The sequence below is a fragment of the Sturnira hondurensis genome, unplaced genomic scaffold, assembly GCF_014824575.4.
Source record: "Sturnira hondurensis isolate 20B ecotype Veracruz unplaced genomic scaffold, ASM1482457v3 Scaffold0003693, whole genome shotgun sequence".
Taxonomy (NCBI): domain Eukaryota; kingdom Metazoa; phylum Chordata; class Mammalia; order Chiroptera; family Phyllostomidae; genus Sturnira; species Sturnira hondurensis.
The window spans coordinates 7,396,593-7,423,484 of record NW_028076324.1 but is presented as its reverse complement, the minus strand read 5'-3'; the positions used below and the strand labels follow the sequence as shown (position 1 = coordinate 7,423,484).

The following is a 26,892-nucleotide window of genomic DNA, read 5'->3' as shown; positions in this document are numbered from 1 at the left end:
GGCGGGAGGTAAACAAGATGGCGGTGGAGTGTTGGGTGCGGAAGGGGGAGGCGGCCCGGGGTACCCGTGAGTGAGGTGGAGGTACGGACGGCGGCGGCGGCAGTGGGGCCGGGCGGCAACGCGGCCACCTTGCATGGGCTGGGTCTCAGCCTCGCCCCTTCTGCTCCACGCGCGCGGTGGCAGCGGCTGGGGACGTGCCGCCCGGGCCCCGCTGCCCTGGGAACCCCCTGCCCGGTGCCTGTGGCCTGTTCCGCCTCGGCTGCCTGGTGTCCTACGGGCTCTCCTGTGTTTTCAGGGCTGCAGCGGACGGCGTTTGGGGCGGAGAGCGAGCGCCGGCTGCCGTTTGGGTCGGGGGGGTGTCCGCGAGGCCGCTTGGGGGGGGGGTCCCAGGTCCGTTTGGAAGCTCCCAAGCGGTCGGCTCCCACGGAAGTTGCTCCTTGTGGCAGGAGGGCCCCAGGCGGCCTCCGGACACACGTCCGGGGCTGGCCTCAGCGAACCGAGCCGGATAGCCACCTGCCACTTCTCGGGGAGCCTAGGACAGTGAGGCCTCCGGATACGCCCCGGTCCCCAGCGAAGCTTAACTGCTCAGCTTTGGGGGCTCCGGGGCCTGCCGGGGCTCCAGGCGCGGGCTGCGGCTGGCTGGTAATGGACGACCGGGAGAAGACTTGGCTTGGCCGCGTCCGTTTTTGCCCGAGGGTCTAAAGTCCCTGGAGGATGACCTAGCACTTCGCAACCCCACCGGCCTTCCCAGGGTCCCCGTGGACACGCCGGCCCGACCTGGAGTTGGCAGGTCGGGTCGCACTTGCGACGCTTCTCCGCGTCGGATGCCCGGGCCTCGGACCAGGCACGCCTCTTGAACTTACGTTTAGTACAATCGTTTCTTTTCGAAGAAGGGTTTTTCTTTTCTGTTTTTCTTTTGTGTTTTTCTTGACTTTTTTTTTGAGAAGGGAATTTGGGGTAGGGGAGACAAAAAGAAGAACCTTTCACCGGGGTATCCATAAAGGGGATTAAGGGACCGCCGGTGGCACGAATCGGAGATCTTGAGTCCAGAATGGATGTGGCAGACCCGCAGCAGCTGGGCATGTTTACAGAGGGTGAGCTGATGTCGGTGGGGATGGACACATTCATCCACCGCATCGACTCCACCGAGGTCATCTACCAGCCCCGCCGCAAGCGGGCGAAGCTCATTGGCAAGTACCTGATGGGCGACCTGTTGGGGGAGGGGTCCTATGGCAAAGTGAAGGAGGTGCTGGACTCGGAGACGTTGTGCAGGAGAGCTGTCAAAATCCTCAAGAAGAAGAAGTTGCGGAGGATCCCCAATGGGGAAGCCAACGTGAAGAAGTAAGTGTAAGATTTTTGGTCTACCAGCTTTGGGGGTCCCCGAGTGCTCCAGGGTCATCCTCCCTCCCCTCCCTCCCCCTCCCCTCCCCTCCCCCTCCCCCCTTCCCCCTCTCTCTCCCCCCTTCCCCCTCTCCCTCCCCCCTTCCCCCTCTCCCTCCCCCCTTCCCCCTCTCCCTCCCCCCTTCCCCCTCTCCCTCCCCCCTTCCCCCTCTCCCTCCCCCCTTCCCCCTCTCCCTCCNTTCCCCCTCCCTTTCCCCTCCCCTCCCCCCTCCCTCCCTTCCTTCCTAACCTTAGCTGAGCAGATGGCTCCTGCATCCCCTTTATTAGGGAAAGTGTCGATGTGCTTAAGTACTTTCAGGAAGTCAGGCTAGCTTGTTGCAGCTGGGCCCTGGTGTGTCAAAAGTTGTCCTGGGCAGGGGTGTGCTCCTCTCCCTCTCCCAGCTGGCCAAAGAATTTAGGTGCTCAGTGGAGCCAGCCTGTGTTTGGCCTGAGAGTTTCTGCCAGGAAAGGCCCTGGAGGCCGGCAGGTTTTCTGCCCCTGGAGCAGCCAGTACTAGCGCCAGGTGAAACACAATTTGTTTATCCTGTTGGAGGGGAACCCTGCTGTTGCCAAAAATAATTGCACTGGCTTATCAGTCAGCAGCGAGGACTTATCCAGTTCCTGCTGGCTTGGCTGTTACATTAGACATCCCTGACTGCGGGCCTGGTGACCCACAGAGGAATTGCTTGTGTCCTGTGGAACTTTTTACATAAAATTTTACATAAATTATGTGCCATTTGCCCCTTAGGGGCACCCATCCTAGAGGTGCCCAGGACTGCCAGCAGGAATTCTTCAAGAGCAGTGGGGACCCCGTCTTCTTCCTCCTGCTGGTCTCAGGATGGGGTTGTTCCTCTTTATTGCCTCAGGGTGGAACCCTGCCCTCCCCACGCCCACTCTCCTCCCAGCCTCCAGATTCCCAGAAGAGGTTTATCTAACAGGCCAGGAGGCAGGACTGATTGTGACCTTGGACTGTCTGGCTGGCCAGGCCTGTACTGGAAGTGCTGCTTACCACCGCTCGGCTTTCACTTACCTCCTTCCCATTGGCAGGAGAGCTGAGCTGTTCTCCTTTTCTCTGGAACCACCTGGGGGAGGTGAAAAGAGGGTATGTCAGAACCTGGTACTCTGAGCAGCCCCAGGGTGTGTGGAACAGAGGGCAAGGTAGGCAGTGTTTTGGTGAGGCTTTTTTACAGCCCAGTCTGTGAGCACCAGGTGAGGTGTGTCTGGGCCCCCTGGGGCCAGTTGGTTAGTTCTCTGTCTCCATCTCTTATCTGGGAGGTGGGGTTTGGTCGTGAGCCACTGTGTCCTTGGGGAGACTCAGGGCCCTAAAGGCAAGATTCCCTCCTAAGGGCAAGTGACACCTCATCCTCAAGTTTGAATCTCCCACTTGACTGCTGGCCTGAAGTCATGTTATTCCCATTAGAAGTTCACAGGGGGCAGTGTGGCCCTTGGGCAGCCAGATTGCTACCACTGCAGGTTGAGGGCAGTGAGTTCCTGCATTTGGAATGCTGCTCCGGAAATGGACCTCCCTCCTGCCCTCCAGAGTTGCCCTAGTCCTCCTGGCTTCTCTTAGTATCATCACCCATCTATCCTGGAATGGTCTCTGGTCTCTGGTCTCTTCCCGCCTGGGTGAGCACTCCGGATGGAGTCGGCACTACTAGTTCATGACATGTTCTGGTGCTAGCTGCTTGATACCCTGCTGCCAGGCACCTCAGGCCCCAGCCTCTCCAGTGCAGCAGCCCGAGGTAGGCAGGGTTTCCAGAGTCCTGTCCCAGTGGCTGGGTTCTAGCACTAACTGATTTGTCTGGTTAGTCACCCACCCAAGTCCACCCCATTAGCAGTCAGGAGCCTCAGGATACAGACCGGGGCACCTACTGGTAGCTGCAGAGCCAGCAGGTCTCAGGTCTGCATTCCCGGCCATGATGGAGGGCATGTTGGGCTGGGCTGAGGGTCCCCCTTTTCTAAGGTGTAATGTACCAGTGGTAAAGGCACCCGTTCAGGAGATGCAGTTTGCATGCACCAAGGTCAAGTTAGAGGGCATTTTACCACTCGAGAGCTCCCTCATGCTCCACTAGAGACACAAATGACCAGGGCCCAACCGGGAGCCACAGAGCACTGGCATCCTGCTCCTGGTTTCCCAAAGGGTTAGCTGAGGTCCCAAGAGCTTATGGAACACATGGGCATGTGGTGCTGGGGCTGCATGGAACCAGTTTCGCAGAATCTGTGGGAAGGACCAGAGGGGAAACAGGCCAGGGAGGCCAGTGGTTGGTGGTCCTCAGCCAACCTGACAATTAGCATAAGGTGTCAGCTGCAGGCAATTAGCCAGCCTTCAGTTTCATTGGCTCAGGCCTGGACCTGGGTGTGGAGGTTCCCCTTTTTGAGGTTTCCCTTGGAGTGCTAGGCTGGCTCCTGGCTGTCCTTTCTTGAGCCCCTGCTCTGTTGTCCCAAGTCTATAGAAGGAGACTGGGTGGGCCTACCCTATACAGAGCTCTGGTGGCAGGGGAACAGGTGTCAGCTCCTGAGCTGCCCTTGCTGCCAGCCAGCCTGCTGCAGGGGAAAAAGCTTCTTTGTCTGAGAAAGGTTTAATAGACACTGTTGGAGCCACTGCTCTCTTAGGGTGTTCAGGACCTTCCAGACAAGCCTTGGTTGGACCCGTTTTTTTTTCGTGAAAGAACAATGTTTGCCCAAGTTATGAGACAGGTCGGAACGCCCCTCCCTTCATGGGCTCCCTCTAGGAAGGCTGCCATGGGTCTGCATCTGGCCTCCTGCTTGTAAAACAAGAAAGTTCCAAAAAGCATCAAGTAAAAATTAAATTCTTGTGATCTTCATACCAATGCATCTTGCCTCACTTCCTTTTTTATTTGTGTTTTCTTACCCTAGCCAAGCACTTTCTAATGAGAAATAAATGTATCCTAAGTTTTACTTTTAAAAAATTGATTGATTTTAGAGAGTGAGAGGAAGGGAAAAAGAAAGAAACATCAGTTTGTTGTTCTACTTCTGCTTTAATTGGTTGATTCTTATAGGTATCCTGACCGAGGATCAAACCTGCAACCTTCATGTATAGGGATGACACCCTAACTAACTGAGCTACCCAGCCAGGACAAGGGTTGCTTTTTAAAAATAAGTTGTATGTATTTGATTTTCCAATAGGCAGTAGTACTTCATGGATTGAACCCAAAAGTGTCTGGCAGAGTCAAACCCACTCCTTATCGGGGTAACAAGGTTTATTGCATGTATAGATAGTTCCCTACCAGGTGGGCACATGTGGTGAGTGGGTCCAGCTGGGCAGGTTGTGCTAAGGGATGAGGGAAACCCCCAGTACAACTGCACAGATGGCATCTTGCATTCATAGAGCACAACACTCATGTGTCATCAAATTGCCGTCTTTGTGGGTTTTTTTTTTCACTGACTGTTTAGAAACATGAAACAGTTTTTCACTCCTGCTCAGGACTGTACAAAGTCATGGGGTGGCCTGCCCTGCAGCCCACTCTGACCCGCCTTTCTGTCCCAGGATGGGGCTCTGTCCACAAGGGCCGGGTCTGACCCTTCCTGTGCTGTGGACCTTTGCTGTGTTGGTGGGTTACTTTGTGCCATGTCGTGTGACAGGTCAAGGATATGAAGGGCACATAGCCAGAAGTGGAGTTTCTGGGTCAGAGGAAGCATGTGTGAGTGTGATGAACTGTCCAGACCACCGGTTCCCCGCAGCTCTGTCACATTGCCATCTCTTCTCTTTTGAGTGTGGTTCTGTTACGTGTCTGCTGTCTGTATTAGGGAGGTGACGTAGTATGACATGCTTGGCTCCTCTGGATGTTCCTCCTTTTCCCTTGCTGCCCCTTATGTAGCTGGATCCTCAGTGGAGGGATGGCAGCTCTGGGAGCAGACACTAGTGTCCCTGCTAGGCCTGGCAAGGCTGGGAGCACCTTGCAGTGATTGGCAGGTATTTGGCTCTGGATGATGCATAGTTGTGGTTTTAACACGTCAAGAACCAGAATCCTGGACTTTGTTGACTTTCATTTTTGTCCCAAATGGCCTCTACAAGGTCCCAGTTGCTGCTGGGTTGCCTGCCCCCTCAGTATTGGGAAGGATTCCACTGTGAGCCCAGACTGGCCTGCTGCCAGAGGCAACAAAAAAACAGCAAGAGGGCACAGCCTATGTGGGGCTCACCTGCACTGAATGTTCTGAGGGCCTCCCTCTTTGCCTGGTCCTTTCCTGACCGGGGAGGGGGGAAGGGAGAGGAGAACTCTTGAGATGCTGTGGGAGCGTGGGGCACTGGGCCAGGGTGCATGTGGAGTTCTGGCTCCTCGCCTGTGAGTATGTTGGAAATCTCAGCTGACACTGCCCTTTATCTTGCATCCATCCATCCTGTGGCTGAACTTTCGTTTATTTATTTTTTAACAGCTTTATTGAGCTATAATTTTTGTAGCATAAAACTCACCCTATTAATATGTAATTCAGTGGCATTTGGTACTTCCATAGATTGTGGAACTCTCACCACTAACCATTCCAGAACATTCCATCACCCCAAAAGAAGCCCCATCTTCATCATCAGTTACCCTCATCCTTCTCTCCCAGCTCTTGACAACCATGAACTCGCTTCTTGTCTCTGTGGATGTGCCTGTTCTGGACATTTAACATAAATGGAGTCACACACTGTGGGGCTTTTTGTGTCTAGCTTCTGTCCCTGAGGATCTTGTTTTTAAGGACGATCCTTGTTGTAGCGAGTATCAGTGTTTCGCTCCTTTTTTGTGACTGAGTGATAATCCACTGTGTGGATGGCCACGTTCTGTTTATTCATCATTTGTCGATGGGCATTTGGATTGTTTCCGCTACTTGGCTATTACGAACCCTGCTGCTGTGAATGTTGACAGGCAAGTGTTTGTTGACATGTACTTACAGCAGATTTTCCCTTGTTTTAGTCCCTCTGTTACCTCTGAGGGCCCCTTGCTGTGTGTTTAGAAATCTCTGCAGAAGGACCAGGAGGTAACAGGATCTTGCTCAGTGTCCCTCTGCCAGAGCTGCCATCAGCCCTGGACCTGCCCCCCATGTGGAGGGGAACAAGGTGGGGTAGTTCGAGCAGTGGCTGTGGCGCAGCCCTGTCTCCCCTGCTTGTTCCGTGTGTTTCAGCCTCAGCATGGAGGCGGCCACTTTCCGTTTCTCTAAAGCTTTGACACTGACTTTTCAATTTCTCTTCTGTTAATCAGAGTCATGGAACAGTCCACTTTGCTTGGGCAGTGTCCATGGACAGGTCCGGAGGAGCAGAGGCAGCCTCCCTGACCTGGAAGGCACCGCTTCCTCACCTTCACTTCCTGCATCCTGGCTGGGCACTTGGCCTTTCCTTTTTCTTTAAATATTGTTCTCATTTTTTGGCCAGAGAGCAACTTGTAGGAGAGGTTGACAAGGCAGAGACCCCTCTGTGCTCTCAAGGCCATTTCAGTAACTGTTTTGGTAGCCACATCCTGCTTTCTGTGGTAGGCAGCTCCGGTCATGCTGATGGCGGTCTGCAGTTCCCTTGCCTAAGGTGCTGTTGGCACACATGCTTCTGCTGCTGGGGGCATGTGGTTCCCTCTGCCCCGTCACTGCGAAGCTGATGGTGTGTCCGTTGTTTCCTGGTGTGAGGGATGGAACTTCCATGTTTATGCAGAGTGCTTTGATCCTGGTACTGGACAAACAAATACTCCCCCCACAGTGAAGTTGAGTGGTTCGGCCTCCTCTTTAAAAAAAAAAAAAGAACACACTTTATTGGTGTCAACAGGAGCACCAAGCTGTCTCACTGCAGAGGACAGTGTGCTATTGTCTGCTCTGTCAGACTTCGCCCTGACTGTGAGCAGAGTGGTACACAGCCCAGGAGATGGGTCCCGGGTGATCTTCAGACGCAGGGATGCAGCACTGTGGGTGGGTGGGTCCTCATCAGTGAGAACCTACAGTGTGCTCCCCAAAGCCCCCCAGTTAGCAGTGGGGGTTCCCACTCCCCACGCAGCCACACAGTTTTGTGGGTTGTTTGTGCCTAGGTTAGAAAGGGATTTCTGGGGTTGGGCAGTCAGGCATGGGGAGCTCCACCATAGGCTCCCTGGTCCTGCTACTCCTGCTCCTAAGGACTCACGTCATCTGTAGACGTGATGTGTAGGACACATGGGTGGTTTCTGGGCCCAGCCCTTGTCACAAGCCAATGGTGTGCCTGGTTGTCAGTGGTGCCTCAGTGTCTGTTCTAACGAAGCAGGTTGCGTCGTTTTTCTTGCAGGGCTGCGGAGTGCTGAGAGAGGAAGGAAGTTCTTATAAGATGCCAGAGGACAGGTGTGGCCTCATCTTACTGTGTGACAGTCCCATCTCTGGGGCCCTCTGTAAACCCAGCTCCACACACAATGGTTGCTCATGCCAACTTTGCCGTACTGTCCCTGTGTGTGCTCTCTTGTAAAACAAATTGTTCATCCTCAGTTGAAATGGTGTCCCGATTGCATTGTCCCTGTCCAGGCCTCACCAGCTAGCTGTCCCTGTGCAAACTGGTACAACGGAAGGGTCAATGGCAGAGCCTACCAGTCCTCTTGGTGCCTAAGAGCTGGTGTGTCCTATGCACAGCACCCAAGAGCAAGCTCCACATCCCACTGCGCAGAGGGCTTGGCTAATGCTCTGTCCTCTCTCCAGGGAAATTCAGCTACTGCGGAGGTTGCGGCACAAAAACGTCATCCAGCTAGTGGATGTACTGTATAATGAGGAGAAGCAGAAGATATATCCTTCAGAGTCAGGGTGGGTAGACACGGGTCATGACACCCATGTGTCCATTTTCCCAGGTATTCCCGTACTAGCTGGCATCCCCATTTGCTCTGTGGCTTCAGTGGGAGTACTGAGTCTGGAGAAAAGACGCTTTCCAGCCTCAACCTGGGTGACCCCATGTTTACATGCCCCCATGGCGGGCACACCATCTGGGTCTGGTATTTGGGCCTCGCCAGCTGAAGCCAGACGTATTACCCTGGAATGCAGGAGTGTCCTTGGCCTTTGCCCTTCATTGAGTGGGACAGGCTCCCTCTCTCCAAAACGTGTGGCTCTGGCTGACTCTAGCTTAGGGGTGCCAAACTCACTTTCACGGGGGGGCCATGTCATTCTTGTTGTTGCCTTCAAAGGGCCGAATGTAATTTCAACTTCATAACAGTTAAGGAGGAGTTACAATCATACAGTCCTAAAATTATTTTGGTGCTTTGAAGGCAACCTCAAGGCCAGTGTGGGCCCCGGTGAAAATGAGTTTGACAGCCCTGCTTTAGCTCCTGGAATCAGGCGCGTGAGGACTCTGGGTCCTTCCAAGGAGTCCATGTCCTTCCACAAGTGCCTGTCACCAACTCACTGATTGCAGTGACAGGGTTCCCAGCATGTGGCTCCTCTCTGTCCATATGGTGGAGACACAGCCAAGAGTAGGGGTTTGGGCCTGACTCTGGGCTGCCCAGCCCTGCAGCCTTGTGCCTCTAGCCCCCTTCCTACTGGCCTGAGACATGCAGCCACTTCTGGTCTCTCCTGTACCGGCTGCCTGTGGTCTCCTACCAGCACCTTCCAGGGTCTTCTTCCCAGTTCTCCCCAAAGACTGGCTCTGCCTAGGGTGGAGTCTTGGCTGGGCTGTGGTTTCCTTAGCACTGCACGTATATGGTCATGGAGTACTGCGTGTGCGGCATGCAGGAGATGTTGGACAGCGTGCCCGAGAAGCGGTTCCCCGTGTGCCAGGCTCATGGGTGAGTGTGTGCTGCCAGGCCTCACGGCTGCCCCTCTGTCCTGCCATGTCGCCCACAGGCCCAAGGGCTTCAAGGGCTCAGTCCTGTGTTTCAACTTTTTCTGATTACTAATGAAACGATGGCCCAAAAAATGTGCTTTAAAATTCAGAGTTTGGGGAGTCTAGTTTGCAGTACCCCGGGCAGGTTGCCCCTCTGTGCACATCCCCTATGCCAGTATGCCTGCTCCTGAGCCTTTGAGACCTCCTGGACCTTAGGAAACCCCTGACAGTGGCCTGTACTGCCACTTGCTGGCTGGCCCTCCTGAAGTATCATCCCCCTTCCTTGCTGTAGAACCAGCTGGCCTGTGGCATGAGTGGAAGGCTGGCAGGGTGAACCTGGGTCCCTGGCCCCAGGGAGGGCTTTAAGGGGACTATATGGCCATGTCTGTGTCAGAGCAGTTGGGGAGGGGGTGTTGTTACACATGCCTTGATCTGACGGGGAAAGTGAGGAAGGGCTGCCTGGTGGGGAGAGGCAGGAGGGAAGCCGGGGAGCCCTTCTGTGTCCTACCCAGGAGGCTTGGTTAGGGGTGACTGAAGCCTTCGGGAGCCAAGAGTGGCTCAGCCTCACCTGTGGCCTGTGGTTCCCTGAGGAGCCTCCTGTCCTATCATTTCTCTGTTTGATAGCCCTGGTGGCTCCCAAGCTATGGCCTCTTTGGTTTTGTTGGATGACCCCGGTGGCCCTTGTGTTCTGCAGGTACTTCTGCCAGTTGGTGGATGGTCTGGAGTATCTGCACAGCCAGGGCATTGTGCATAAGGACATCAAGCCGGGCAATCTGCTGCTTACTACCAGTGGCACGCTTAAGATTTCTGACCTGGGTGTGGCCGAGGTAGGACCCAGGGACATGGTGGGGGCAGGGCAGTCCCCAAGGCCACTTCCTTAGGCTACCTGGCTCTGTTATAGGCCTTGCACCCTTTCGCTGAGGACGATACATGTAGGACAAGCCAGGGCTCCCCAGCGTTCCAGCCACCTGAGATTGCCAATGGCCTGGACACCTTCTCCGGCTTCAAGGTGGACATCTGGTCAGCTGGGGTTACCCTGTAAGTGACCATGGGCTCTGGCCTCCTCTTTTGCCCACCCTGCTCCGGCTTCAGGCTTCTGGATCCTACCCCTCTTGATGTGGTTGAGCAAGGGACAGCCATGGAGCTGGGGCTAGCAGCCCCTGCAGGTGGGACTGAAGGTTGTGTCCCCATTAGTTGTCGAGTGCCCCATTTGTCTTTACTCTCATCAGTTGACACCTAGCCACACTCATCTTGTGGGCAATTTCTGTCCTTTCACTTCATACCAGGAATTCTCAGACACAGCAAGTTGAAAGCGTTGTTCAGCCAATCACTGTGTACCTCCTTCCTGTGCCCCTGCCCCCATTCTGCTCCATTGGCCTGCTGGCCTGTCAAGGCGTGTCCTTGAGCACTTTCGAATAGCAGTGTTGGTGGGCCCATCACTGGAACCTTGTTCACTCCTGAAGTGGTGGTACTCATGCTCCAGATGTGTGGGCAGAGCTTCCCACTGAGCACCTTCGTCCACCACCCTGTCACAGGGCATCTGCAAGCTGGGCATTTGTATTTCATTGAGAGCACTCATATAGCACGTGACTCACCTTTTTTTTTTTTTTAAGATTGTGTTTGTTTATTTTTAGAGAGAGGGAAAAGGAGGGAGAAAGAGCACAGGAGAAACATCAATCAGTTGCCTCTCTCAAGGCCCCATGTGCCCTGACCAGGAATTGAACTGGCATCCCTTTGGTCCGCAGGCCAGTGCTCAGCCCACTCAGAACCAACCAGGGCGACCCACCCTTTAAAGTACATGTACAGTCAGGTAGTTTCCAGTATTTTCAGTGGTGTAGCCATCACCCTTTATTCCATATCTCTCCCAACCCCCAATATGAGGTCCTACAGGTGGGGGTGGTTTGAGGCTTCTGTATCAGGTGGGTTTTGGACCAGGTGGGTTTTGGGCCAGGGTTGCAGGACAAGCCCCGACTGACTGGGCCTCTGTCCTTCCCCTTGGGGGCGAAGCTACAACATCACAACAGGCCTGTACCCCTTCGAGGGGGACAACATCTACAAGTTGTTTGAGAACATCGGGAAGGGGGACTACACGATCCCAGGCGACTGCGGCCCCCCACTCTCGGACCTGCTGAAAGGTGAGGCCCTCACCAGGATGGTGACCGACCATGGGCCCTGGGGAGGGGCAGAACATGGGTCTTTTGAGGGTGGGTGGGAGCACAGTTCTCCTTGGGGTGTGGAGAGTATCTGAGTCCAGGAAATGCTCTCACACCCCACTGCCCAAAGGTCGAGGAACCCAGCCTGCCTGCCTGGGTCACTGTCCTCTGCATTTCCCTGCCAGTTCAGCAGGTGGTGCTGTCGGTCCACACCATGGCTGTACAGGTGTGGGCAGGTGGCTGGGAGCCCCAGTTGGCAGCCTGGGGTCCAGCTGTAGTGAGTTTGGATGAGACACTTTATGAGGATGTTGCACACCCAGCTTGTTACCAGTATGTAAGATTTATCAGTGCAGTACTGTCTCAGGTTCTTTTTCTGCCCTTAGTCCGTCATGCTCTGAAGTGTGACTGACCTTACTGGCCTTACTGATCCTGTCCTCATTGGATGCTCAGTCAGTATCTGGGCTTAGTTTGGGACACAGCTGGAAAGATCAAGTTAGGTTTCCAAGCTGCTCCAAATATACTTCAGTTTCCTAGTAACTGAGTAAAGCTGGTTCTTACATGCAAGTTCATTCAATGCTTCAAAGGTGGAATTAGGCTCCTGATGCTGAGTGCAGGCTTGGCTGGCCACCCAAGGACTTCAAGGAAAATGGCCAGCTCTGGTGGGGACAGTGCCCTGATTATTCTTGGAATGTGGGAAGGAGTGAGCAGTCAGGAAGCAGTCTACCTGTTTCAGAAGGGCCCCAGATCGAGGCTGGCCTGGCTTTTTTCCACCCCCAGCCCTTCATGAACTCTCCCAAGTGCTCATGGGCTCCAGCAGTCTTTTGCTGGGTGGTTGTGGACTCAGTATCCCACCCTCTGGTGTGCCCAGAGCTTGGCTGTCGACCTCCACTCACCAGGCTTTTTCCATAACAAATTGTGTCAGTTCTGCTGAGGGGCGGGTGTTGTGAATTTGCCTTCCCTGGGCAAGTGTCAGTTGACGTTTTCTCTGCATGAGCTTGTGTCTCTTGCAGGTTGACCTTTACTTACCATACCCTCATTGATGCCTAAAATGGCCCCATATGGGGTGATGACATGGCAGAGAACATCCCTGTCCCCAGATGCAGACAGGGCAGCCCCATCCTTTACTTTCCCTGCCAGCTAGGGCATATGGGCAGTGCCTTCTCCTCCTCTGTTGCAGTTGGGTCTAGTGAATGGTCAGCCTGGCGGTTTTCCCATCAGCTGGGCTGGTGGGCAGTGTCCCCGTAAGTTCTAGAGTCACCCTGGCCCTGAGTTCTGGTGTTTCAGATCCCCTGGGCACACTGGGAGGGGACATTGGTGGCAGCTGTACTAAGGTGTGGAGAGCTGGTGACAGGGACAGGGGAAGCAGAAGCTTGTAGAGGCCTCCCATCCCCTGAGCAATCACCATGTCCTTTCCTGTCCCCACAACACTGAGACCTTCAACTCTGAGCCTCAGCTCCCAAAATTGCTGTTGTTTTCTGAGCACAAACCTGCCCTCCTTTGCGGGGCTGTTCAGAGCTTAGCTCTTTGTTCTTCCCCTCTGCATCATGCTCAGGAGGCACAACTGTCCTCCCACTGGGAAGGGAGCAGGAAACACAGGGAACAAGGTGTAGGGGCAGCAGAAATTGCTAACCCTGTGGCCTGAACGTGGTGTTGCCACCCTGGCTGGGTGGGCCGTGGACCAGTTTTGCCCTTTTTCAAGTGATTATTTTGGTATGGGATTGTCGTCCTGGGGTACCTACCCCTTGGGCACATGAACACCCATGACGTGCAGCCCTTGCTGCTGTTTCTGGGGCCATGGGCACCTGGCTAGAATCATTGGTCACCAGCTTTACTGTCTTTTGCTGGCTGGGTGTTGGCAGAGGCGGATCCATGCTTTCTCATCCTCAAGCATGTGGACAGCAGGTCCAAGACCTGTGGGCTGGGGCTGTGTCCTGCCTGGCCTGCTCTGGTCTCGTTTTGGAAAGCAGTCTTTCCTTGTCTTCGCAGCCACACTGCCTATGGCTTTGCAATTTTCCACAGGTGGCTGCATGTGGCCTTGGTGCCTGGACCAACCTTGTCACCCCATAGTATAGGGCCCTGGATCTGCGAGGGCTACACAGTTACAGGCCCAGCACTGCTGGAGAGCACCAGGCAGGCGGGGCAGAGCTGGACAGGGGCCCGTGCTGACTCCCCCATGGTCTCCTCCTCAGGGATGCTGGAATATGAGCCAGCCAAGAGGTTTTCCATCCAGCAGATCAGGCAGCACAGGTGAGTGTACCCAGGTACCTGGCTGAGTGGAGCCTGCATGGGGAGCTGGGTGCTCTAGGCTGTCCTGATGTACTGGGGCTTCTGTAGCTGGTTCCGGAAGAAGCACCCACCAGCCGAGGAACCGGTGCCCATCCCACCAAGCTCAGACTGCAAGGACCGGTGGCGCAGTATGACAGTGGTGCCCTACCTGGAGGACCTTCATGGCTGTGCTGACGATGAGGGGGACGAGGACCTCTTTGACATTGAGGATGACATCATCTACACTCAGGACTTCACCATGCCTGGTGAGTGGCAGCTGTGGTTGTTCGTAGCCCAGCCTGTATGTCCCCAACATCCCCAAACCCTCAGGGCAGGCCCAGCCATGCCACCACAGGCCCAAGGGCCTGCTGGGGTGGACAAACAGCCATGGGTGGACTGGTACCCCTTCCCCTACAGGAGCAGGTGGGGCCCTAGAGGGCAGAGGCTGTGCAGGCTCTCCCTGTATAAGTTCCACAGACTGCACTTCATCCTGTGGGGTGGTGAGTGCTGTGGGAGGCCCCTCTGATGGCCCTGAGGGTCCAGTGGCCCTCCTGCCCCTGCCTCTTGCCCTGACGAGTGGCCTTGCTTCCCCAGGTGGCGAGGAGGCATCTGAGGCAGGGCTTATAGAGGAGCAAGGCACCCAGCAGAGCCAGTTCCCAGACCTTTCTGCAGAGGAAGCTGAGGCCGGGGGCACACAGGAGCTTGAGGAGGAGCTCCATGCTTAGCGTAGCCACCATGCCCGCCTGGGCTGTAGGGGCCAGGCCGAGCACCTCTCACAGGCCCACACGGACCCTGTCCAGTGTTGGAGGGAGGCTGGGCAGTTTTCCTTGCAGCCTTCATGGTTCTGTTCTGTTTTGGGGCTGGTTCTGCAGTCCCCATCATAAAGGTTTGCCGAGAGTGTGTGTGTGTGTGTGTGTGAGAGAGAGAGAGAGAGAAAGAAAGAAAGAGAGAGAGAGAGAGAGAGAGAGAGAGAGATGCTTGTGTTCCCTCCCTGGCTGTCAGCCTGATGGTAGGTTTTTGTTTCGTTAAAAATTGTTTTTTTGTTTTTAGAGAGAGAAGCGTGATTTGTTGTTTCACTTGTTTATGCATTCATTGGTGGATTCTTTTTTAAAAATTGTTAAAAGATTTTATTTATTTATTTTTAGACAAGAGGGGAAGGGAGGAAGAAAGAGAGGGAGGGAGAGAAACATCAGTGTGTGGTTGCCTCTCACACTCCCTCTTATTGGGAACCTGGCCCACAACTGAGGCATGTGCCTGACTGGGAATTGAACCAGTGACTCTCTGGTTCATAGGCTGGCACTCAGTGTGCTGAGCCACACCAGCCAGGGCCACGGGTGGATTCTTGTGTGTGCCCTGATGGGGAATTGGACCCCCACAGCCTTGGGGTATCAGCACGACACTAACCAACTGAGCTACCCTGCCAGGACTGGATGGTGGGTTTTTATTATGGATAGAACCAGTGTGCAGCGGTAGCCTGCAGGGTGGCCAGGGCCCCAGGAGCTGTTTCCCTGGTAGAGCTGGGCAGGGTCCAGAAATCCTGTTGTTCTGGGGTCTAATGCCCATTGTAATCAGCCACAAGTTCAGCTTAGACCTGGTGCCCTAGGATCTCAGGTCACTGTGGCATTGGCTTAGCCATTTTCCTGTGGGTCAGTACTGGGGCCTGGAGCACCTGGATGTGATATGTGTGTGCTGCTCTGGCCCTGGGAGACCTGGCTGCAGTCCAGTCCTGGATCCAAGGTCTTTTAGACCCTCTGTCCCCTCCTCCTCTCTTCACAGAACAGGAATGAGGTGTCCTGCCTCTCAGAGGCACTGGTACCTGTGACAGGTTACAGGCAGCTGGATGTCATCCTCACCAGTAGGTAGAGTCTGTTGTCCTAGCAAGGCTGAGTGAGGATCCTGACAGGTCCCTGCAGCTGGCTCCCAAGTACCCTTCAGGCCTGCATGAGAGGCCAGGGTGGCCTTTCCCCAGTGGGGATTCCCAGTCTGGGAATGTCCTCTGGGATAAGGTGTCAGGCATTCACTTCATTCTGACCTGCCGTGGGTCAGTGAAGGGCTGTCCTGGGGCCAAGACTTGTCACACTTTGGGTCACCCTTAGACTGTCTAAACCATGGAGGTTTAGACCCTCAACTGTCTAAACCATGGAGGTCCTGCCACCCACCCTGAGAGGTGAGCCTTGGGCCAGCCAGTTGCTACCTGCACAGTGCCTTGACGGTGAGTGGGGCAGGTCTCAGATGCTGTGCTGATGGCGGGACTCCGAGTCATCTGCACAGAGACCCCCGGATGTGCTCTGTCTAAGCAGGATCCTGTGAGGAGGGATGAGTTCTGACCTGGGGACACATGGGTAGGTGTGGCAAGTTCTGGAAGCCACTGGTTGGGCCCTGGACATCTTTGGCAGAGAGGGGGCTCTGCTGGAAAGAAGTTGGGGACCCCGGGCACCTGAGGTCAGTTTCCTACCAATGTCACAGGAGAGTAGGCAAGGTTTCAGTGTGCACTGGCTGAGCTTCGTGGGCCCCTCTCTGCAGGCCCTCTGTTTCAGTGAGTACAGAAGTGAAGCCCCAGGCCCATGGCCCGCAGAATGCCTCGAGGGTGAGGATGGGGTCATTGATAGATCTCTGGCTCTGATTCCTTCATCCTAATGGGCTGTTTTGGGAGAGACACCTGGCCTGAGGCCAACCCTGGTCCTTCACCAGGTGTCTGGGTCTTGCTCTGGCTGGCTAGCCAACTTTGAGACCAGCTCTCCCTCTACCCGTGTGAGGGCCCCTGCAGGCAAGACTTGGGTGGGACAGGCGGGGTCATGCCCGGGGAGCTGGGTGGCTGTTTGTGGGGGCTATTGGTCCAGGGCCCCCGTTAGCTGACACTTATCCTCCCCTTCCTAGGACAAGTCCCAGAAGAGGAGGCCAGTCAGAATGGACAGAGCTGGGGCCTGTCCAAGACTATGTGCATGAATGGTACTGATTCGGCACAGCTGAGCACCAAATCAAGGGCAGAGCGCCGGGCTAGTGCTGTCTCCAACCCTGCCCGAAAGGCCTGTTCCACCAGTGGCAAGATCCGTCGGCTGTCAGCCTGCAAGCAGCAGTGAGGGTGGTTGGCTGTAGGTGGGCCACAATGGGGATGGTGGGGGTGGGCAGGAATAAGCATTGCCCGAACTTAGCCAAGTCACCCTGTGGTAGACTGTGGCCGGCCAAGTCCAGTTCTGACCTTCAAAGTCCTGTCAGTTTGACATACCAGGGTTGGGGGCAGAGGCCATTTCTGTAGGACACCAGCCACTTGGGAAGTGGGTCCCCTGTGCCAGAGGAAGGCCAGGGGGCAGGATGGTGGGGAGTGGCAGGGGTCTAGCTGAGGCTATAATTCTGTTTCCTGCTTCCCCTTCCTATCCCTGGCTACTGCGGTTTAGGAAGTACGGATCAGGCCCCAGAGATGCTGGAGATCCTGATAACCTGCTCAGGATGTGGGCAGTGGGGTGTAGGCCGAAGGCAGCAGCTGCCCCTGCCCAGCCATGGGGCCCAAGTCCACAAAGCTTTCCTTGGCCTCTTCAGATGTCTGACAGCCCTGTGGGACTGGGCCTCAAGTTTCCCTGCCCTATGAGTGGGTCTCAGGGTGGGGATGCCCCCAGAAATGCAAGCATATTTGCTGGCCTGAAATTGACACCCCTTCTGTCCATCTGCAGCCCATCTCTGGGAGTCCTGGCCAGGTGCCATGGCCTGGGTCCTCCTCAGTCTTCCCGACGACTGCTGACCCATTGCCTACCATCCAGGAAGGCCACTGCCATACCCTTCGTGCTGACCACCCCTCAGGAAGCCAGGGGGTCCTGGAATGCTGTGGCTGGGGAACAGCAGAGACTGGGGTCTGCCTCTCTCCTACTTGTGGACCATGGACACAACCTCCGGTTGACTTTGCAATCCCGTGCTGGGCCCTTTCCTGGCCACGGGAGGGTGAGGCTAGGCCATGGGCTCCACACAGACCTCGCCATGCACTTTACGTTTAGACTACTGGTTCTCCCCCGACTTCTCTTTACTTTGCTACATAGCACCTTCCACACCTAATAATGTGTTCAAACTGCGATCGATCGAGTGGGGTGAACTTAAGTGGGTGGATGGGCCTGCCCACTGAGACGCATGCCCAGTGCCCTTGGGAGCCAGGTGGCTGCCTTGTTTTTGTTGCTTGGTTGGTTCCTTTTTTTTTTTTTTTTTAAAGAAAAAAATAAAAACAGGTCGATTTGAGCTGTGTTTGTGAGGGGTGTTTGGAAATTGTCGGGTGGCAAGTTGTGCTGTCAGGTGTCATCCAAGTCTGTGCCTGGGGCCCCTTGGTTGGCCCCATAGTGCAGGGGCTGGCCGAGGTGTTCAGGTCTTGCTCTCAGTGCATGGAGGTCCTGGGCCTCCATGGGGGTCTTTTGCCACACTGGGTCTCTGTGCTCTTGCAGTGGCGATCTTGCCTCTCCAAAGCTGAATAGGCCCTTGGAACCAAGGGGCCTATTCACACAGCACAGGGGCCAAGTGTGACGGCAGAATCCTGGCCCTTTTCCCCAAGGCCTCTGCTCCTAGGTCCCCAGAGAAAACTCAAGAGTGAGCAAGAGTATGCAGTAAATATTTATAGTCAACCAGAAAACAAGAAATTCCATCACTGAATGATACACAGACTGCAGGAAGCTTGGCGGGGCAGGGCGGCTGAGCTGCCCCATCTTTTGGCAATAAATAAAGCTTGGAAACTTGAAACCTTGGCCGTTTGGATTTTGTGTAAGTCTCAAACACTGATGAGTCTTGGGGGCTCTTTGGATGTGTGGCTGTGGGGCAGGCAGCCCACTCACATGCGGAGGGCAGTTGCAGATACCCAGAGGGGACTACAAGGAGTTGTCGTCCAGGGCTGGGGGCAGCAGTGGTGGTGAGTGTGGTTATTGCTTGGAGGAGGCTTGGGCTGTATTAAACACACACAGCAGTGAGAACGGCTTCTGGTAATTGGCAGCCATGCTGGTGCACTCCAACCCTCAGTACACCGCAGTCCGTGTTCCAGCAGGCTTGGAGCATGCACCCTGGCGTGGACTCAGCTACTGCAGCCCAGATGTGCCTCGAGGCTTAGTTGGCCCAGGGAAGGGTGTGTTGTATTTGTGCCTCCTTCGAACTAAAGCCCAGCCACTATCCATAGGCCACAAAGTGCAAAGATGAGAATATGCCTTGTTCCCTCCAGATGGGCCAGAATCCGTGGGCCTGGAAGTAACATGGGAATCCAGCTTAGTGACCAGAGGGGACTGGGCACATGTGCACTGGGGCAGCATGGGCATCCAGGACGGTACACTTGTGCATGAGATCTCAGTGCACACCCACCGGGACCTCTTGCCCCTGGTATGTCCATCTGTGGAGCCCTTGTGCATGTGATAGGAGCTGGAGAGTGGGACATGGGACTTAGGCAGGACTGTGGTCTGGCGACGTGGGTGCTGCAGTGGCAGCAGCCAGTGTTGGGGCTACACTGACTGGCTGGGTGAGATGTGGCAGGAATAGTCTGTCCTCAAGGCCGGCTGCCAGCTTGTCCAGCAGCTCTCCTGAGGGTCGGGCACACAGGCCTGATCCAGGGCACCCGCTGCCAGGTTCCTCCTCAATGGCAGGGATGGTGGATGCCGGGACAGCCGTTGGTTCTTCACCTGTGCGGCTGTCCGGCGGACAGTCGACACTGTCACCACGGCGCAGAGGCGCTCGTGTGGGGCGGGGGTCAGGCCCAGGTGGTGCAGAGTGTGCGGCTCGCTCACCAGGGTCACTGTGTTGCCGGCCACGCTGCTGCCATTGTTTGCGTGCATGAGTGTGCGGGTGTGCGCGTGCTCGATGGCGCGCGGCAGTGGGAGGGGCGTCATCAAAGTGTGGATCATGGCGCAGGAACTCATGGAAGAGCGCATCAGTCTTCTCGTCCACACTGTAGTCCCGGCGTGGTGTGCGACGGGGCCAGGCACGTGGGCTGGAAGGCCAGGTGGGCTCCTCAGGTGGGGCCCCATCGAAGCTGCCCCCCATGGTAGCCACGTGGCTTGCACTGATGGAGGAGGAGCGCTTCTGGGGTGCACTGGGAGGCCCATCATCACCAGTGCTGCGCCCCTCGATGCTGGCATAGCCACTGTCCATCTGCAGCAGCTTGCGCGGCCCTCCCACCTCACCCTCCGAAGACCGCAGCATAGGCGGTGGCGAGGGTGGTGGGAAGGCGGGCGCTGTGCCCCCGGAGCCAGAGCTGTCGCCGCTGCGCACTGAGTCACGGTCGTTGCTGCTGTGGTCTGAGGCGGTGGCTGCATGCAACTCAAGTGAGGCCCGCAGGCTCCAGATGTCACGGTAGATGGTTTGGGCCTGCTCTGGCCCTGCATCTCGCTCACTGTCCGACTCCTGCTGCTGCTCATGCCCCGAACCACCTACGTTGCGCTCCGTGGGGGGCTCGGGGCTCAATCCTCCCATGGCGCCTGCCTCCTCCTCCTCCTCCTCCTCCACCTCTAGCCTGCAAGCCAGGCGCAACCGTCAGAGGGCCTTCCCGCCATCCCCTCCCTGGATACCCTGCTTGGTCAGGGAGGGTGGGGATGGATGGGGACTCTACACCTTGGCCAGGCTCTGCAGAAGGCGAGTTTTTAAAAATGCTGTTCCTTTGTAGGGGATGCTTTTTGGGTACACATCTGAGCTCTCCTGGAGCCTCCTTTTCACCCAGGGTGTCTTATGTGATCTGAACACCTGTGGCTCCTCACCCGGAAAGAGTGACTGCAAGTGGGGGACCCCTATCCCTGGGTGACTGCATATAAGCCACTTCATGCCCTCCCACCATTTTGGACTGATAACAAACTAGGGGGATGACACACAATCAGATTGTAGGAATCTGCCCCATTCCCTGGACCTCCTATCTCACAGATACGGCCCAGAGCTTCAGGATAGCTGCCCTTGGACTTGGGGAGGGGTCCCTGCTGAGACTGGTCAGGACAGTTTTCGAGAAGGAGCCTGGGCAGGTGGGAAGGGTCCCCGCAGGCCAAGGACTCCACTGGGAAGGGGCACAGCCCTGGCATGCATGGACCCCCAGCAGCCCTGCCTAACCACACGTTTAGTCCTGGTGACCCTGGAGCTATCGTCAGGGTCCCCACCCTCCCCTTGGCCCTTCTCCAGTTTCCCCCTGCTCCCCTCCTCTGATCCATGCTGGAGAGGTAGCCCTAGGGAGGCAGCCTCCAGGAGGGGTGGTGGCACTGGAGGAATTTGACTGCCTGCCTGCCCTGCAGACAAGGCAGGGAACTCACTCCCTGGGCCACCCGGTGATGGGGTCGGGCAGGGGCCCACAGGCCCACCCCTAGCACCTTTATCTACTGAAAAATACCTGCCGAGAGCGGGGGATGGGCTGGTGGGGCTGGCCAGAAAGGGGCAGGGGGGCGGGAAGGCCATGGCAGCGCCTGTGCTGGCAATGTACTGAATGAAGTCCATGTGGGGTGTGTCCCCCTCCTCCTGCTCCATGCTCTCGCTGGCTGCCCGCTGCCGCTGGAAGTGGTGCCTCTTGGGGGAGCCTGTGCAGAGGGAGGCACATCAGCCTGCCTGGGCCCCTCCCAGCCCTGGGCCCCACCCCAGGTCTGTAGGCACCAGCCTGGGCCAGATGAGCATGCACCTTGCTGTACAGGTGTGAGGTTGTGCCAAGGCAGCAGCAGTGCCCTGAGTAGCCTGAGAAGACAGGCGTGGCTAGAGCAAGGACTATCACTGGCCACTTAGTGGCAGGCACAGCTGAACTAAAGCAGATGTGATGCAGGCAGATGAGAAAAGTGAAGGACAGGTTAGGGGGGTGAGGAAAGAGGTGAAACCCTCTCCTGCCAGCCCCATGCCTGCTCTTGGGCCACCTGGACAGGGGCTAGGACGCTCTCACCATGGAGGCCCAGGAGAAGCTTCAGTGGGAAGGCTCAGGAGAGGAGAGGACAGTCACCTAGCAAATAGGTCCTAGGTGCTTCTCTGCACCTACATTTGACTCCAGTCACCCTTCACCCTCAGAAATCTCAGGGGGCACTCAGGGCTCTGACAGGGCAGCAAGACAGACCCACCCTCCCTGGCCAGGAGCACCTAGGCCGGAACTCACCCCACCCTCTCTGGTGCTAGCTGGAGCCAGGCCCCAACAAGGGGCTAGCACTGTCACTAACTATGCTCCTCTTTCTGATAGTCTGTCCCCTCTCCCTGCCTCCTCTATGGGGCAGCAAACACAGGCATGGCCTAGCCTAGCCTAGCCTAAGCTCCTTTGAGCAGGGCTGGTTCCCGCTGTTGGTGCCCACCTCTCCACCCTCCTGCCCAGCCCTGCCTTGGGCTGAGGAGAAGGAAGCCCTATATCCATGACCCCACGTGCCCCAGGGTCTACAGTGTTGAAAGCTGCTGTCATTTGTCCAGAGGTGGCCAAATGGGGCCCCCCACCTGTTGTAAGTGAATTTTATTGGCACACGGCCACACTCACTTCCATGCTGTATACTGCCCACCACCACTGTAGACAGTCTGACTGCAGAGCTAAAAATACTATCATCTGGGTCCCCATAAAAGCTTGGCACATGGCCCTGTGCCCCTGCCTGATCAGCTTTGAGACCTTGAACAGGGTACCCACTGGCCAGCATGGGGCAGGTGCTGGAGATCCCTCAGGAACAGAGACCCCCTGCCCTGGGTTCTGAGCCTCCTACTCTAGCTGCTTGCGGCAGAGCCCTTGGCCCTCAACCACAGGGGCTACAGCTCACCTCTTGTGTCCAGACTTGATGCCCGCTGGCTGGGCTCCAGCTTCCATTTCTTGACCTTGAAGTAGGGACTGGCCCCATCCAAGCTGGCATGGCGCCTCAGGCGGGTGAAGAACTGCAGGACAGGGCCTGCCCCAGAGCCTGGGCCCACCTCCTGGGGCCCCACAGAAGCCCCAGGCCCAGTAGGCTTGGTGCTGCTAACACCCACATCCAGCTGGGAAGGAAGATAGATACTCTCAGGCAGGAAGGCCCCCTTCCCCATGGTCTCCCACCTGTCACTCTGCCCAGGCCAAGTGCAGAGGGGGAACATGGAGCTCTTCCTCCCACCCCAGACATTGCCCAAAAGGCCCCCTGGGGCTTAGCCAGGTGCTGGCCAGCTCTGTACACCCCAGCCCTGGACAGAGGGGATCCAAGGGTAAATGTCCAGGAGTGCTCACCCTGCTACTTGGCTTGGGTCCTAACCATACCCTGCCAGCTGCCAGTGTCCTATGCACATGTGAGCACACTGGTATGTGAGACAGCTGTGCTTATGTCCTGTGTGCTACCCACCCCACAGGGCTTGTGCCCATGGCAGCCTCCCCAGCCTGCAGGAACCCACTGTGTGCTGTATGAGCCCTGTGCAGGACCAGGCTGGGTCAAGGGGAGCTGTGGAGGATGGGAGGCCACAGGCTGACCTGTTCTGGAGCTGCACATGGAGAGGGGAGGGACACATGGGGGTGCTCACCGAGGTGTCTTCCCCGGAGTCGCTGGATGCAGAGGGGCTGATCTCGAAGTCAGCAGGGCCCGTGGCAGAGTTGTAGGGGTCACCTGGCAGGGCGGAGCTGGGGCCCACGGAGCGGCCTGTGAGGGCCTTCCCCGGGGGCTGTGGGACAGAGCCGGGGTGGAGGAGGAAGCAGTGACAGGTCAAAGAGCACTGGTGGGTGACGGGGTGTGCTGGACCCAGCCCTCCTCTATGCATCCCAGGCAGCCCCCTCCCATCCTGAGATGAGGACCAGAGAGGGGGAAAGGTGCCACCTACCAGGTAAGGGTGGGGTTCCCGCCCAGCAATCCCAGGTTTGGCTGTCAAACCCTCCATCTCACCTGGAATATGGCAAGGCTGGCCTTGGGAGGGGCGGTGGGGTGGGGCATGGCCGTTGCACTGGCCTCACTGGAGTCGCACTCATGGATGGTGACAATCTTGAGGGGCGGTAGGTGCAGGTGGGTGAGACGGGCATTCTTCAGATGATGGAAGTCCCCCTCTGTCAGGGTATACCTGTGTGCAGCATGCCCACCAGTCACTGAGCAGCCCTGCTCAGCCAGATTCCCCTGCCCACAGTGCACTCACTGCTCCGTGGCCCCATCCTCCACCCTGCCAGGTCTGGGGAAAGCAGAACACGAGTGGCCACTCAGCAGAGGCCAAGTCTGCCCAGTGAGCCCAGCAGTGAGGCCATGCTTCAGCCCCGACAGTGCTGACCACCCAGGATCCCCTTACCTTCGGCCCTTGTCCTGCGCCTTCCGGCTCTGCTCAAACAGGGCTGCCTCATTGAAGGACACACGGCGGCCGGTGGAGCTGGTGGACAGGAACCGCTCGGTCTCTGCATCCTGGCCCTCGAGGTCCTCCCCCCTCAATTCGGGGTCTGTGAGGAGAGCCAAGAGAGGGTGGGCCGAGCCTGGTGCTGGCTGACTGTGAGTGGGACTGGCCTGGGAGGGAGCGAGGGGGCCCGACTGACCGCCAAGGATGGACAGGGAGGTGGGCGGGCACTCGCTCATCCGCTCACACACTCACTCGCTCAGCATGCGCCTGTGAGAACCTACGCGTGGGCTTTAAGGAAACAGAGATGAGTCGGAATCGAGCTGCGCCCAGTCTGGTGGGGGAGACAGACAGACACAGAAGGTCAGGAGGCCCAAGGAGGGAGGCCCAAGAGTGGATGGGGGGCAGGGCCTGGGCAAGGGCAGGGCCTGGGTGAGGCCTCACCTTGGATGGGGTGGGTACCATTGTCCAGGTAGGTGGTGGTGGTCTTCTCTAACTCCTCTGTGGCTCTGGGGCAGGACAACAGGAAGAGCAAGGTGGGTCAGTGTCCCTGAAGGGTTTGTACCACTGGCGGTGCCCCGAGCTCACTGGATCCCACCTGCTGGGATGGGGTCCCTGCAGAGATGCCCCATGCACCTGTGGCTCCCAAACACTGCTGCCCTTGCACAGGGGTGGTGGGCCTGCTCCTCACTGGCCAGCTGTCCGACACTCACCCTGCTCCATTGCCCCCCAGAAGGCAGCGGGGTGGTGGCCACGCACCTGTTGAAGTTCTGGTGGACTTCCCAGCAGCGCCTGCACAGGAGCAACACACCAGACAGCACCACAAGGGTTCCCCCCACGAAGAGCGACATCACCACCACTAACAGCATGTAGCTGTCCAGGATGGGTTCGGGCTCTGCCTGTGGGGTGGCAGGGGTCAGGTCCCACTGTGGACTCTGGTGGCCTCAACCCACCAATCTCCCTCCCTAATCCCATCACTCACAGTGGGGCGGACTGTGGTGTTGTCCCATGTCATGGTCAGGGTGGCTGCGGTGGAGGTGGTGGCAGCTGTGGCCATGGTACCAGTGGGCTGCATTCTGATGTGAGGAGAGCCCTGTGGGGGCAGGGCCTGCTCAGCTCCAGCTCCCCAGCACCCACCCACTCTTTTCATCCCAGGGAGTCAAAGCAGGAGCCCACGCAGGGCAGTGACTCAGAGAAAGGTGGGGGGAACCAGAGGCCACCACCTCCCACCTCAGATCGGTGCCCAGCAGGGACCTCCAACTCCCCATCTTTAAGACAAAGGTGTGTGTGTATCACCTGCTTCCCCAGCTGGTGGGGCCGGATGGGCAAGGTAACTGGGCTGGGAGCCCTGCCCAGGAAAGGGGAAGCACCCCTAGGAAAATGGGGAAACTGAGCGTGTCAGCTACACCTACGTGCCCACCATGCCAAGAGACCACAGGGCCCTGCCTGCCCCATCGAGGGAGAGGGAGGGGCCACCCCAGCAGACTGGCTCCAAGCTAGCGGGGACCGGTAGTCCACCGTGGAGAGCGGGGCAGAGTGGCTAAGCACAGGGACTCCAGGGTCATGACTCGGGAGTTAAAGGCCCCCTTCCACTGATGGCTAGAGGGAATGAAGAAGCCAAAGAAGGAGCATCTGTCCCCAGCCCTGAAGAATCTGGTTCCCATGGCGACTGAGCGAGCAGGCTGAGCTGGGGTGGGGGGGGTTGCCAGGGAATATTGGGGAAGGGCAGGGCGGGGGAGAGAGGCCTCCTGCAGGGCGACTCATGCGGAGCCCTGGGCGGCAAAATGGCTGCTGCGAGCCTCCCCACGCACCGGTGCCCAGCCCGAGGCCGGGCGTTTCCGCCAGCAGACTCTCCCAGCTCGGGCTGGCAGGCCTCCATGCCTGCCTTACGCTGGGGGAAACTGAGGTCGGGCAGAGGCCCAGCACTCGGGAAAGGGACTGCTCAGACATTGCACCTGACCCTCCCTGCGGCGGGAAGGACAGGGGCGCAGTCTGGAATCTCAGCCTGGAGCGGGATGGATGACCGGCAGCGCTGAATAGGTTGGGCTCCCGCTCCGTCCTTCCCCAGAGGAAAGGGAATCCTGTACACAGGCTTCAGCGTCCCCAACTCTTTGGGGTTTTGACCCCACGCGATAGCGGGGGAAACTGAGGCCCAGGGATAGGGTGGGTGTTGGCGAAAGTCAGGTGTCCACAATTCTCGGGGTCAGGCTCTGGCCGCGGCTCCCGTCTCCTCGGGGGTAGGGCGCGCAGGTTGGGAAATGTAGGTTGGGAAATGAGTTCAGGTTGGAGGGGGAGGGGGCAGAGACGCATGGACCTGACAGGAGACCAGAAAAGATGGCAGGAGGCGGAGGAAGAAGAGAGGTAGACTCTCGGGGTGGGCGGGGACCGGAGCGAGGGCGGAGGTTCCCCAAGGGCTAGACCCTGAGGTCCCGCTGGGCCTCGGTTCCCCGAGCTCGCTAGCCTGAGCCTAACCCTGCGCTTACATCCGGCCCCGGGAGCGGGGATGAGGAGCGAGGACAGGCAGAGAGAGGGGCTCCGGGCACATCTAAACCTCGGGCTAAGCCAAGAGGCGGAAACGCCATAGCCCGTGCTGGATCTCCCAGAGGTAAACTGAGGCCCGAGAGGCCGCAGGCGGAAGGGAGGTCCCTCTTCGATACTCGGAAGGCGAGGTGCAGAACCCCGCGGGTTGGCTCCCACGCCCTCCCCGGATCCTCCGGTCCCTTCTTCGTGCCTCGCCGGGAAAGGACAGTGGTCCAGAGCCAAGGCGGGCACCAGAGCCGACCATTATCCTGGGCTCCGCGGTCCCGGCCTTCCCCTTGCCCTCCCGGGTGCAGCCCCGGGCCCGTCGCGCCTACCTCAGTCTCGGGGCGCGCGGCCCATTGGCAGCGGGCGGAGATGCGCGGCGTTCCCGGCTGGCTCCGGCGCCCGGTGGCCGCGGAGCAGAAGAATTTATGAATGGAGAGCCCGGTGCGCGGGGGAGGCAGGCGCGAGAGGAGGGGCCGCTCACGTGACCGCGTTGGCTACGAGCCCGCTCCCACCCGCTGGGTGCCGCCGGGTCCCCGACCGGCCGCCCCCGCCGCATTCGCCGCCGCGTCTGGCTCGGTCCGCACTGGCCACCGCCTCCCCTTCCCTTCCGGCGGCAGC

The 26,892-nt window shown here is 57.6% G+C and overlaps 2 protein-coding genes across 7 annotated transcripts; one reads left to right on the top strand and one right to left on the bottom strand.

Annotated features, from left to right (window-relative positions):
* Nucleotides 1–4: 4 nt before the first annotated feature.
* STK11 (serine/threonine kinase 11) lies at nucleotides 5–18,258 on the top strand. Of its 4 annotated transcripts, none has more exons than XM_037042355.1 (10): nucleotides 5–1,341; nucleotides 8,017–8,100; nucleotides 9,000–9,089; nucleotides 9,822–9,954; nucleotides 10,029–10,165; nucleotides 11,135–11,262; nucleotides 13,470–13,527; nucleotides 13,615–13,811; nucleotides 16,423–16,621; nucleotides 17,214–18,258. In XM_037042355.1, exons 1-10 carry the CDS (start codon nucleotides 1,052–1,054, stop codon nucleotides 17,587–17,589), a joined length of 1,692 nt encoding a protein of 563 aa, XP_036898250.1. In that variant the 5' UTR covers nucleotides 5–1,051; the 3' UTR covers nucleotides 17,590–18,258. The 4 variants fall into 4 exon arrangements, with proteins under 4 accessions (XP_036898250.1, XP_036898252.1, XP_036898251.1 ...); XM_037042357.1 differs by having other exon boundaries at nucleotides 16,423–16,637; nucleotides 17,214–17,303; XM_037042356.1 differs by having other exon boundaries at nucleotides 16,423–16,641; nucleotides 17,214–17,296.
* CBARP (CACN subunit beta associated regulatory protein) lies at nucleotides 17,738–26,892 on the bottom strand. Of its 3 annotated transcripts, none has more exons than XM_037042352.1 (10): nucleotides 26,604–26,892; nucleotides 24,731–24,841; nucleotides 24,508–24,647; nucleotides 24,193–24,257; nucleotides 23,710–23,854; nucleotides 23,319–23,490; nucleotides 22,963–23,100; nucleotides 22,242–22,452; nucleotides 20,864–21,047; nucleotides 17,738–20,008 (listed from the first exon to the last, which is right to left on the bottom strand). In XM_037042352.1, exons 2-10 carry the CDS (start codon nucleotides 24,821–24,823, stop codon nucleotides 18,943–18,945), a joined length of 2,214 nt encoding a protein of 737 aa, XP_036898247.1. In that variant the 5' UTR covers nucleotides 24,824–24,841; nucleotides 26,604–26,892; the 3' UTR covers nucleotides 17,738–18,942. The 3 variants fall into 3 exon arrangements, with proteins under 3 accessions (XP_036898247.1, XP_036898248.1, XP_036898249.1); XM_037042353.1 differs by lacking the exon at nucleotides 26,604–26,892 and adding an exon at nucleotides 24,033–24,082 and having other exon boundaries at nucleotides 24,731–24,837; XM_037042354.1 differs by lacking the exon at nucleotides 26,604–26,892 and having other exon boundaries at nucleotides 24,508–24,643; nucleotides 24,731–24,807.